Below are 12,157 nucleotides of genomic sequence, written 5' to 3' on the forward strand. Positions count from 1 at the left end.
GGCCTGGCCGCGCCCGTCACTCGCTCACCGGAAGTCGCGCCCGCCGGGCAAAGAGGACTGAGCCGCTTAGCGCCCCGCCCCGCGTGATGTCAGAGGAAGCGGGGCAGCTACGCTTCCGGCGGCGTTCTTCCCGACTGGCGGCCGTACGGCGGTAGTTTCTAAGGTGAATGATGCTCTGGCGTTTCACTGAGATGGCCGGGACGCGTGACCAGTGTGGTCCGGTCCGCTTCTCCACCGCACTTTGTCGCTTTTACCATGCCCGCTTCTTTCAGGCCCGTGTAATCTATTCAAGGTGCCCAAAGGGTTAAATTGCTATGTTCCTGGGTTTTTGGCCTCCACTTGGGTCGTTTTGCCGTTTCCTACGTGATAGGTCGCTTACGTGATCCCTAGCTCCGTATTGGTAGGCTTGCTTTGCGCAGGCGCTCGTCAACTCTGCGCTAGGCTTCCCTAGTTGAGGCTTCTGTCAGTAATTTCAGGCTGGAAGATACGACTCGCTCTTTCGCCAGGGACATCGTGAACCCAAGACTCAACTGTTTGGGGGCTCGCAGCCATTGTGAATTCGCTTAAACCCCGTTACTGACTGATGCTAACAGAAATAGTTTCTTACCCCTTACTGTCCCCATTTGAAACGCTTCCAGATTGGTTCAGGCCCTCATCGTACTGACTGTCCCAAACTAATGTAGCCTCCTGTAGTGATACCCTAACCAGTATTCACACACCCTAACCCCCCGCAAATACAATTTGCTGGGCAAAGATGTACACCTGTACCCACGTTAAGTGTCAGTTTCTGGCTGCTTGGGTTTTGATCCTACGTAAGATACTTACCTTACAAGTCCACTTCCAAACCTGCAAAGCTGAAGATACCTACATATTACCAACCTATTATGAAAGTGGCTTAAGGTGTGGAAGGTACATGGAACTTCTCTATAAAATAGTACCTGCAATCGTTAGCTTTACATTGTCAAACTTATGAAGCAGGACAAACAAGAAATGTATAATTCTTCTAGCAAATAAATTACAGAGCAAGTTTGTGTTTTGGGAGATAGTCAAGGTTTCCATTTTAGGCCCTTTCCAGAAATCTAACCCCTGAACACTTGCCAGAAGCACACCACAACAGGGCAGCCTACCACGGGGAGAGGCCAACAAACTAAAAAACATCAACCTTTTTAAAATTATAAGCATGGCATCGCTGGATAATTCTTGGTGCTTACTGAATGGCACAACTGGCCTGCTCCTCAAGCTTTTTCAGGTTTGGAGTATTTTTTCATTAGAAGACCCTAAAATGTACAACTGGCACATATATTTCAAATGTTCTACTTTAATTTCTAAGTTTCAGCCCTGCCTGCTGAAGTCACAGGGGTAATGCCTCTCATTTCTTCCTGAATTAAATTTCAGATAGCACTTTGTGATCACATATAAAACAGGAAAATTTCACTAATATTCTCCAACAATGCCAAGGATTAAGGAAATAAAAGTTCAGAATGAACCAGACACTAGCCAAAGGTATGTTTATGTTTGCCAGGTCTGACTCATTAAGGGACAATGAATTTCTGAACTAGAACCCCAGACTTCAAGTGGCAACTACCTCACTCTTGTAGAGCCAGAGGCCCAATGCCTGACCTCTCTAAAATTTCATTGTCTACACTTTGAGAAAATAGGTAATACTGTCAGTGCCCAACCCAGGTCTTAGAACTTACTCTACACTTTTTAATCATGTTAACAAACGAGGAAGATGGTATTTCATGTAAGCCATGTTGGCTTTCACTGAATAGGCAGGATGGCGCGGAGCCTCCTAGAGAAAAGCTCTTTAGGCAGGCAATCTGAAGAGCTTCAACTCCCTGGACCCAAAGACTGCTTACAAGGATATTTAAGTCTGATTGTAGGACACAGGAAAATAGCCAGTACATAGTGAAAGACAGCCAATCTGCACCTCCTCTACAAGACGAATCTGACAAACCCCAATGCTCAGCACCTCATCTACTCATTATAAGACTTGTCACTGGGGAGTTTCAAAGCCAAGCTAAAGGCAGATTCACTACTTAACAGTTCACCCCAAGGGTCACTCCAACAGCACATTTTGTGTTTGTTTTTTTTTGCAGCACTGGGGATTGAACTCAGGACCATGCACTTGTGAGGCAGGTGAAGTGCCACTAAGTCCTCGGCCCAGCAGCGCATTCTTTACAAACTATCCCACGCAAAGCTCAGGCAGATGCCAGCTAGTCAATTCTTGTAGTGAATAAATTTGATAAAACTTTTTATATTTGCTGTTATAAAAATTAAATAAATAATTGAACTGAGAAGTGGTTAAAGGCCTTAAGTTCTTTTTGTTTTTTGAGACAGGATCTCACTACGTGGTTCAAACTGACCTGGAACTCACTCTGTAGCCCAGGCTGGTCTTGAACTCACAGCGATCCTCCTGCCTCAGCCTCCTGAGTGCTGGGATTACAGGCATGTGCCCCCACACCCAGCAAAGACCTTAAATTCTTCAGGACAAGTGGTGTGAGAAAAAAGAACCATTTACATTTAACTTACAGAAATATTAAGTGAATCATAACTTTTGACACACTCCCCTCATTCTGCCCAAAGCTTTGAAATTGATTTGTATCTTCTAGATAAATAGGAAGTGGAGGTTAGTACAGGGGGCTCCATCACCAATGAAAAGCTATAAGGGAAGGAGCAGAGTTCAGGCATTCTGTTTATAAAATCAACTTCTAAGGAGAGAACACACACAAAAAACAGGCAAATACTGAGTTCATAGTCACTAAATTTAATTCAACTGTTATACCCAATTCTGCCTTGTAAAAATAAAAAAGGTTCTTATCAAAATTACACTGATGTGAGGGTGGGTTTCTTGCTTTGATACAGCTCTAGAAAAATGTTGGCACCAAATGCACTTAAAAGTTTTAAGGCTTAATAAAAATACAGAGATTAGTAATTTCTCAATGCAGCTGGGAGGCTGAGAACAGGATGTATCTTTGATGCAGAGAGCATTTTCTTAATCCAAGTGACAACACACCTCCAGGCTTACCTGTGCAGGGTCACTTGTTCTCGCACTGAGTGCACTGCCCGGGCCATAAGCTTAGAGGGGCTTAAGTCAAGCACACAGTAGCAAGGCAGGGTGCTCTGCTACCCAGGGGCCACTGCTGTAAGTTGCATTTCCCATGTCCACCCAGAAATCCCTGGCAATGGGTGGAAGTAGGAGACTCCCTTGCACTGGACGGATAATGGGCCAGTATACTTATGTCACAGTCTTGGCAACCCAATTTGGAATTCACAGATCATTTTCTTGTTAAGAAAACAGTCACAAATGGTATTCATTTTTACTATTAGAATACTTCCTTAGAAGTTACACAAGTTAGTGTGTTTGCACTTAAAAAGCTAAGCATTATTTAGGACTCAAAAAAAAAAAAAAGAAAAAGAAAAGCATATAATACCTTAATTTCAAATGACATTCTCATAAATGACTGATCCACAACAACCCCTTTGAGTTCTTACGGTATCACATGGAATTTGTGTCTCTTGGCTCTAAAAGTCTGCAGGGCAACTGAAGGGGGAAACTCTTTGGTTGACTCCTCAATGTGCCAGGAACAATATGCAGAGCTTAGTACTTGGCACTACTGCAGGCACTTGGTACAACTGCAGGCACTTAAAAGCAGGTAGGCCAATGGAAGTGTAACTGCACTGAGCTGTTGCTTTCCTAAGTTTAATCATGATGAAGTTTCTAGCACCTGGTGTGAGCTTTGTAGGCATTCAGAGAAGTGGCTACACCATCTGATCCTCTCCTATCATCTTAAAGCAAGTAGGAATTGAGGCTGCAGCCCTTCCAGCGTTATCTCTGCCCGACAAATGAAGCAACATGACTTTTGCTAGCTCTGTATCTTCACAAGCGAATGACAGTTGTGACTCTGCTGCCAAAGTAAACATCCTGGTCTAAGGAGCAATGTTCATGAATATGGCGTGGAGTTTCTGCAAAGCGTTTGTTTGTACCTGGGATTGAATTTGGGTCCTGTGCTTGCAAGGTAGGTGGTGGAACCACTAAGCTAAATTCCCGGCCCTCTGCAAAGCTTTTAAAAAGTGGCTCAAGTAGCTCTTCTTCCTCTTTGGTGTACCTAAGCAAGGGACTTTTCTGGAAGTTGTCAGAAATGGAGTCCATAGGCATTTATGTGACACTGATTCTTACAAAACAGCTTTTTAAAATATATATAAAAGAAATCAACCTAAGAATCCAAGGTCCTCAAGCATATCTTTTCCCCCCCAAAAAAACAGGAACAAAGTGAGACACAGTAAAAGTCTGAATAAGCCCAGTGCTCAGATGTAATGAAGTAGATTTTAAACCCTGCAGAGGCCAGTAGGCCTCACATGTAGGAAGAACCGTGGCTTGTCAAGGGAACGTTACACCATCATTGAGGAACAAAGGCCTAGACTTAAGGCTGGTGGTGGGGGAGAAAGAAATGGAATAACACAAACAAACTTGGCATGTCAAGGACCACAGTTAAGTCACTGTAGAGAAAGGCAGACAGCTGCATGAAAGCTAGCCAGGGAATCAGATGAAAGAACTAGGCAACTCTGAGGATCAGGGCACAAAAATCTTCTGTACAGCACCAGACTGAAGACATCTGCTCAGTTTTGTTGACTGCTACAGAGGAAGAGCAACCAAGACTGAAGGACAATAGAATGGGTATAAAATGAGACATTGGGGTTCAACAGTCATCTCAGAAGTGAGCCACATTGGTGACAAGTAACTAAAGGGATCTAAAGGTGGTGTACAGAGACTTCCACCACCTTAGTGTTTCTGCTCATGCTTACTCCTGTGTCCCACAGAAACAGACAGGCTGTCAAGTTTTCTTTCAAAAGCTTTTAAGATGCTCAGTCAGCAAAACACTGGTGCAAGGACAGGGAAAATCTACCAAGCCTCCTGCTACTCTGCACCGTCTCCCCGCCCTCATTCATCTTAAGAGTCCTGCTCCATCAGCAACAACAAATGGGTAGACCCCAAGGAAGTCCCATTGTTTCCCAACAGATGTGTCCCTCAACAGTCAGGAAGACGTGGACTCCAGTGCAGCTCTCAGGAGCGCAGGAGAGCTCTGAGCAACCAGCCTCATACACACACAAACCCTCCCACCCCATTCTTTTGGGCTAAAGATGATAACATCTGATACCCTATTTTGAGTTTCTGGTCTGGCTATAAGGAGCCTCTCAGTAGAAGGAGAGGCTGGATTTGCCTCCAGGTGGGTTCAGGACCTTGTTATGAGAGCGAGGCCGTGGCCCCAGCCTGGGCTCATGGTTGTCAACTGTGGGCCTGGGTTCCAGCTCCTTGGTGTGGTCCACTTCTCTTGAGCTGCCCTTTGTTCCCAGCTCTTCTTGTGACGAGGTGCTTGTTGCAGCTGGAGGACAAAGTCAGCACAATATTCATTAGATGCAGCCACTGCCCTGCCAGATAAGATGTGCTAACAGAAATCAGTGTCACAGAGAAGCTAGCAAGAAATTCAGACGGTGACAAGGGGAGAAAAACAAGGTCAGGCTCTCTATCCTGCACCAAGGCAGTTTAGTATGTAAATGCAGTTCTGGACTGAGCAGTTAGGGCTGACTACTACAAACATTGTTTGGAGAAAGACATCGTGGCGCAAACCTGTAATCCTAGTACTCTGAGAGGTTGAGGCAAGGGGATTCTAAGTTCAGACCCAGCCAGGGCGACTTACTCAGCAAGGCCCCATTTCAAAATTAAAGAAAAAAAAAGTGGGGTGGGGGATGTAGCCCAGTGTGACAGCTCTGGGTTCAATCCCCAGTAGCAAAAGGGGGAAGTGTTCTTTGATTTCTTCTATATAACTTAGTTATTTATATCATTTATTATACTCCATTCCCATTTCTATTTGAATTATAAAAAGCAAATTTTTTGAGAGTGTAAAAAGGAGACTATGCCTTATCTGGGGATTTAGTAAAGCTAAGTGTCTAGTCACTATCCAGATTTTTTTAACAAATGAGAATAAACCAATTTCCAGGTGTATCTGTCAACAGCTAAAAGAAATGGTGACCCAAATGCAGAGATCAATACCTACATTAGAAAGATCTTAATCTTAGATTATACAACCATGGGTCAACACTAAAATCTGAGTTCCAGACTGAGGCCCAAGCTACTTGCTCCCGAGTGAGACAAAGGCTGGGGCTCTCCCCATGCAAAGGGCTCTTGCCTCATCTCTTTATACTCTTCTCTCTGAGCTTCATTCCATCTGCTCTACCCTTGGGCAAGACTTTATTATGGGTTTTACATCCCTACCCTTTAGGGCAGAGATGGGCTTCTATTAAGACAATCCCTCAGATCTAGACTGCCTATAATGAGTAGGAAAGAAAAAACCCAAGGTTTTATAACTACCCATTTCACCCCTACAGGCTTTTCCAAACACTAAATCCTCTCAGCAGTACATATATCCAGACTGGTCAGTCAGCTTGGGAAGGGCCAAGAAATCTTTGAGGCACACCAACAACTCTTCTTTTGAAGTAAAGCCCTGTAGAAGGGGAGGAAACACCTCACCTTTAAGGTCTGATTTTGGGTCTTCTCCTTCACACAAAAGAGTGTGGTCCTGCAACAAGACAAACCATCATGTCAGTGCCCAATTCAGAATCTTTCTACCTTCATCCCGGTGGGTAACAAAAACCTGGGCATGAACAACTTAAGCTTATTTTCAATGTTATTTATTTTTAAAAATTTTCGGAGACAAGATCTTGTTATTCAGGCTAGCCTTGAACTCATTGTATAGCTCAGGCTGGCCTCCAACTCAGGGCAATTTTCCTGCCTCAGCCTACTGAATGCTGGGATTACAGACATGCACCATCATGCCCGGTGCTAATGTTATTTAAAAATAAAAATTTTTGTAGTACTGGAGACTGAATCCAGGGCTTGGCCCATGCTAGGCAAGTGCTCTATCACTGAGCTATACCTCCAGTCTATTTTGAGAAAGGGTCTCCCTAAATTGCCCAGGATGGCCTGGAATTTAAAATCTTCCGGCCTCAAATTCTCAGAGTGTTGAGATTATAGGCATGTACCACCCTGCCCAGACAGTAATTTCTTAAATCGGTCATATTTTAAAACACTAACATATTTGCAAGGTTCAGCCATATTATATCATGTATCAAAACGTCACACCTATTTATGACAATGTAACATTCAAATGTATGGCTATGTATTTATTAGTCTGTTTATAGATACTTGAGTTGGTCCCACCTTTGGCTAATGTAAATAATGTTGCTTTGAAAACAGGTGTGCAAGTATGTTTCATTTCATGTTTTCAAATCTTTTGGGTACATAAGTGAAACAGCTGAATAATGTTCTATGTTTGACATTTTGAGGAACTGCCAAACTCTTTTTCAAAGACGCTGTACTATTTTTCACTCCTACCAGCACTCTAATAAGGGTCCTAATTTATCTACAACATCCCCAACACTTGTTATTTTCCATGAATCCTAGTAGGCACAACAACATAGTACCTCAATATGGTTTTTGATGTGCACGTCCCTGATGACTGCAGAGGTTGTGCATCTTTTCAAGCGCTTATTGTTATATGTACACTTTTTCTTTTTGTATGTAAAACTTCTTTGGAGAAATGTCTATTTAAATCCATCACCCATTTTTGAATTGGATTATGTTTTTTAACCTTAAGTATATAATTTGCAAATACTTCCACCCATCGGCTTTGCCCTGATACTGTCCTTGTGATGTTTTTTATTTTAATTAAGTCAGATTTATAATTTTGTTGCTTGTGTTTTTGGTGTCCTATTTCCAAGATCATACATAGATTTGTCCCTGTATTTTCTCCTAAGGAAAAAAAAAAATTTTTTTTTTTTTTTTGGAGGATGTCATGTACTTCAGGTTGGCCTCAAACCTGTGGCAATCCTCCTGCCTCAGCCTCCAAAGTGCTGGGATTATGGGTGTGCACTACCACACCCAGCTCAAGAAATGCCCTAAAGGTCAGCAGTTCTCCACTAAGGAAGTGGCCCAAATAGCCAAACTCACACCTATACCTCCAGCCCCTTGATTTAACCTCTAAAATCTCCCTCTATTATTTGTCATGCAGTTTCCAACATACTGCATTATCCTGAGTGCACGAGTATAGTGTCAATACTTGATTTTATTATGATTCCACCTTGATGACTGTTATTTTTTTGGTACTGGAGATTAAATCTTAGGACATTACACATGCTAAGCAATCATTTTACCACTCAGCTACAACTCCAGCCCTTTTATATTTTCAGACAGAATCTCCCTAAATTGCACAGGTTGGCCTTAAACTTTCAATCGTCATGCCTCAGCTTTCCTAGTAACTGGAAAGTAAAAGTATACTTGGGTAGCACAAGTGTGTACTGCCATGCTCATTTTTGGGCTGACCTTAAAGGTAGTCACAGCGAACTTCTCTTATGGAGCCAGAACTGTTGGCTGTCTCATTCCGTGCTGTTTTCAGCTATTGATAATCATAATTTTATCACAAGTTTGCCACACAACAACACTGTTATTCCTGCTTTGTTTACAACCTGAAGTGCTTTTCCTCCTGACATCTCAATGTGTTATCCAGGTTGGCCTCAAATCTGAGATTGTCCTGCTTCAGTTTCTTAGGTAACTGTAATTACAGGAGCATATAGCGTGCCTTGCTCCTGGAGTACAGCTGTTATCTTGACAAGTATCTCATGCAGGAAAGCTGGTTAAATAGTTCATTTTATCCTCTTCTAGATTTCATAACAATGAGTTGACTATGACATTTTTCAGTAATCTCAAATTAAATTAAAAAAATTTTTATTTTTAAGTGAACTTTTTACTTTTTAATAAATTTTATTTTATCCCATCCTGCCCTGAAGCCCCCTCCCCACCCTATGTACAAAAGCTTTGTTTCCATTTTTTCCTTCTAATTTCACTTTTTTCTTATCCTTTCCTTTCTCCCTCGTTCTCCTTCCCATCTGAACACTTTCTTCCCATTTCCCAACATCCATTATACATCTCAGTCCTTATTTCTATTCAAATTCTCACACCAGAGAAACAAGGCAGTATTCAAACATGAGTATTTGAACCCACAAGTTCTAGATAGGTGATGATTCCTGCAGTCCACGGATCCTTTTCACATTGGCTCCTGAGACCTCCAATAACACCCCAGCGTCTGTGATGGCTTCCTAGCTTCTGGCATTGTATACAACACTCTAGGCTTATCTTGTATGTTTCTTGGCCTCAGCTTGGAAATGATAATTTTTCCAATGAGGCCGGGGTTCTGTGATGTTCCCTGGTTAAAAAGCCATTACATTTAATATACTCAGGAAACTCTGTTCTGATTCCTCTTGTTCTGCGACCAGCTGTACCAACTGTCCATAGTCCTTCACCCAATCTATTCACTACATTGTGAAACCTAAACTCCTTCCTGTGTTCTATTTGGGCTCTTTTTTTTTTTTTTTTTTTTTTTTTTTTTTTTTTTTTTTTGAGACAGGGTCTCACTATGTAGTTGAGGCTGACCTGGAACTCATTACTTAGCCCAGGGTGGTCTGGCGATCCTCCTGCCTCAGCCTCCTGAGTGCTGGGATTACAGGCATGCACCACCACGCCCGGCTCGGGCTCCTTCTTTAGTGGAGAACTCCTGACCTTTCAGGAGCCCCACAAGTGGTCTCTCTGAAATCAGCACCTTAGTCTAGTACCCACTTAAAAGTCCACAAGACTCCAACCTGGAAACAAACGTCACTACACATAGTTGAAGGCAGGAGATATAGGCTGGCCCTGGCTAGGCTTTCTCACACATCTCATTTTAACTCTGCATTGTGTTACTTTCTGGGTTGTAAAGCAGTAACAGTGCAGCAATGGTCCATGCACAAGTAACTCCAGAAATGATTATTTGTTCTGTCTTAAGAGAATCAGACCCTAACTTTTCACCACAAACAAGGTGGAAAAGCATATACCATGAGACTACTAATTATTTTAGCAATAATAAAGTCCTAACTTTCATAACTGTGAGTTCTGGCTAAAGGAAGCCCTAGAAAAGTTCTGCCACCATTCAAATCAATAAACCTTCAGTCTAGGGCTGTGCACATTGAGGGACTCAGGAAAATCAGGACTGGCTTTGGTCAACGCTGACTCAGACCAGGAAGTGCACAGATCTCATCAGTACTTCCTAAGGCCACATCCGAAGTGACACTGTCTGGCCTTCTATGTTCCAGCATCCGCTAAACTGGCACCGGAGGTGAGGAGGCCACACTCATCTCACTCCACGGGTGCTTTTATCAGAAATCAGTATTAGTCTAGTACCCACTTAAAAGTCCACAAGACTCCAACCTGGAAACAAACGTCACTACACATAGTTGAAGGCAGGAGATATAGGCTGGCCCTGGCTAGGCTTTCTCACACATCTCATTTTAACTCTGCACATTGATTGACCTTGTGTGGGGAAACAATGAACAAAAGCCATCATTTTAGCCAGGTGTGGTGGCCACAGGCAGCCAAGACAGGAGAACTGTGAGTTCAAGGTCTGCCTGGAATATAGTAAGATCCTGCTCTTAAAAAAAAAAAGCAAGTAAGAGCCATCCTATTTCTTTTCCAAAATTAAGGATAGTGAAAAATGTATGAGGGACAAACTCCTACGCTGTACGCTTAGTCACCATCCCTTAGGCAGCATGGTGAACAGCAGCATGACTGCCCGCAGTGGTGTCTGTTGCTGTGGACACAGATGGATACCCTAAGGCTCCAGTAATCACAAGGTCTAATCATGTTCCTGGGTGATTCAGGGGAGATTCCAAACCCAATGACATATGACTGGGAAAATCAATGTCATCCACCTTTTCTCTTCCTAATAAGGAGTTATACACGCCTTGGAGCCCTTCTAAAAGAGGATTTGGCTCACTTTTTTTCCCCTTTCATGGTTGCTATCTGAATAGGGTCTGGGTCAGAAACATTTCTACATAATACTGAGGAAAAATCATTTCACAATTTAAATTATGATTAGGTCTAGTTTTCCTGAATAGGCCAGCTGTGGCATGTAGAGACAACTCCATTCGCCTCCAGTCACAGCTAAAGCTTCAATGGTCCAGGTCAAGATTACACCAGCTGAAGACATCCTGGGGAGGAACAAAACCTTCATCTGCATAGATCCTCACAGTTCTAGGATTTTCACTGACACTGCCCTCTAAGTCACCTATTACCCTGATGCCCTCTGAGCCACCTGTTACATTTGTTACTCCTGATGTACTTTCGTCTTTGCTGCCCAGAAAAGCATTGATCAGACCCAAAGCTCAGCTTCTTCCCGAAGTCTCATTTTTCTATCTTTCCTGTGTAATTAATTAATTCACCTTGTGTTGTCATGGCTCACATTAGAGTAGGATTTTTTGCAGAGGTTCTAATAACATCCCTTTCCCTGTTCCCTACAGGCCTGTACCTTGGGTTTGTTTGGGTGTGCCAGGGGTAAAGTTGCAGTGACTGGGGAACCAAAAATGTCACTAGTCTTCCCACCAGGTGGGTTCAGACGTTGTCGGGTCTGCAGAGGAGTTGACTCATCAAAGATTCCACTTCCTTTTCCTCCTGCAGAAACAATCAAAGAACAATGAGCACCAGAACACCCATCTCACCCTCCTGCCATATTCATTACTACAAAGACTTCCTTTATGATTATCCTTGTGCCAGCCAGTCCTGCCTGAGTTCCAAACAAACAGGGTAGGATGATCAGTCTCTAAAACTTCCCCACAAAGACTTATGTCTCAGCCAACCCCTTTACCTGGGGCCTGCTGCAGCCTTCAGGTCTAGACTTTAGCTGGTCTCTAGAAAGAAGAGGGAATAAAACAGTACAATTTCCCTGGAGAGTTTCTTTAACTCTGCACAGTTAAGTCTTCTTTGTTACTTTTTTTTTTCCTGGTACTGGACCTTGTGCTTGCAAGGCAGGTGGCAGCACCACTGAGCTAAATCCTGGCCCAAGTCTTCTTTGTTAAACAAAAGGTTTTCCAGTAGATTATAAGTAAAGAGCTAAATGTTTAGTTCACAAAGTTCTAAAGTTAGTAATATACCCTATTCAAAGCAAAACTGGGGCCAGGGATGTAGCTTAATGGTTTCACCACCTGCCTCCCAAGCTCAAGGACCCAAGTTTGATCCCTGGTACAAAAAAAAAAAAAAAAAAAAAAAAAAAAAAAAAAAAAAAAAAAAAAAAAA

The 12,157-nt window shown here is 42.8% G+C and overlaps 1 protein-coding gene across 1 annotated transcript in view; it reads right to left on the reverse strand.

Moving 5' to 3' along the window:
- Positions 1-2,751: 2,751 nt before the first annotated feature.
- The window catches only part of Jpt2 (Jupiter microtubule associated homolog 2), a 17,235-nt gene continuing 7,829 nt past the window's right edge, over positions 2,752-12,157 (reverse strand). Inside the window, exons 3-5 of the mRNA XM_010620497.3 lie at positions 11,394-11,536; positions 6,530-6,578; positions 2,752-5,384 (exon numbers count right to left, since the gene is read on the reverse strand). Coding sequence (XP_010618799.1) covers positions 5,197-5,384; positions 6,530-6,578; positions 11,394-11,536 — 380 coding nt within the window. The 3' untranslated portion in view covers positions 2,752-5,196. The remainder of the gene's footprint in view (positions 5,385-6,529; positions 6,579-11,393; positions 11,537-12,157) is intronic.

The sequence above is a fragment of the Fukomys damarensis genome, unplaced genomic scaffold, assembly GCF_012274545.1.
Source record: "Fukomys damarensis isolate Sample0158 unplaced genomic scaffold, DMR_v1.0_HiC HiC_scaffold_34, whole genome shotgun sequence".
In the NCBI taxonomy this organism is placed as follows: domain Eukaryota; kingdom Metazoa; phylum Chordata; class Mammalia; order Rodentia; family Bathyergidae; genus Fukomys; species Fukomys damarensis.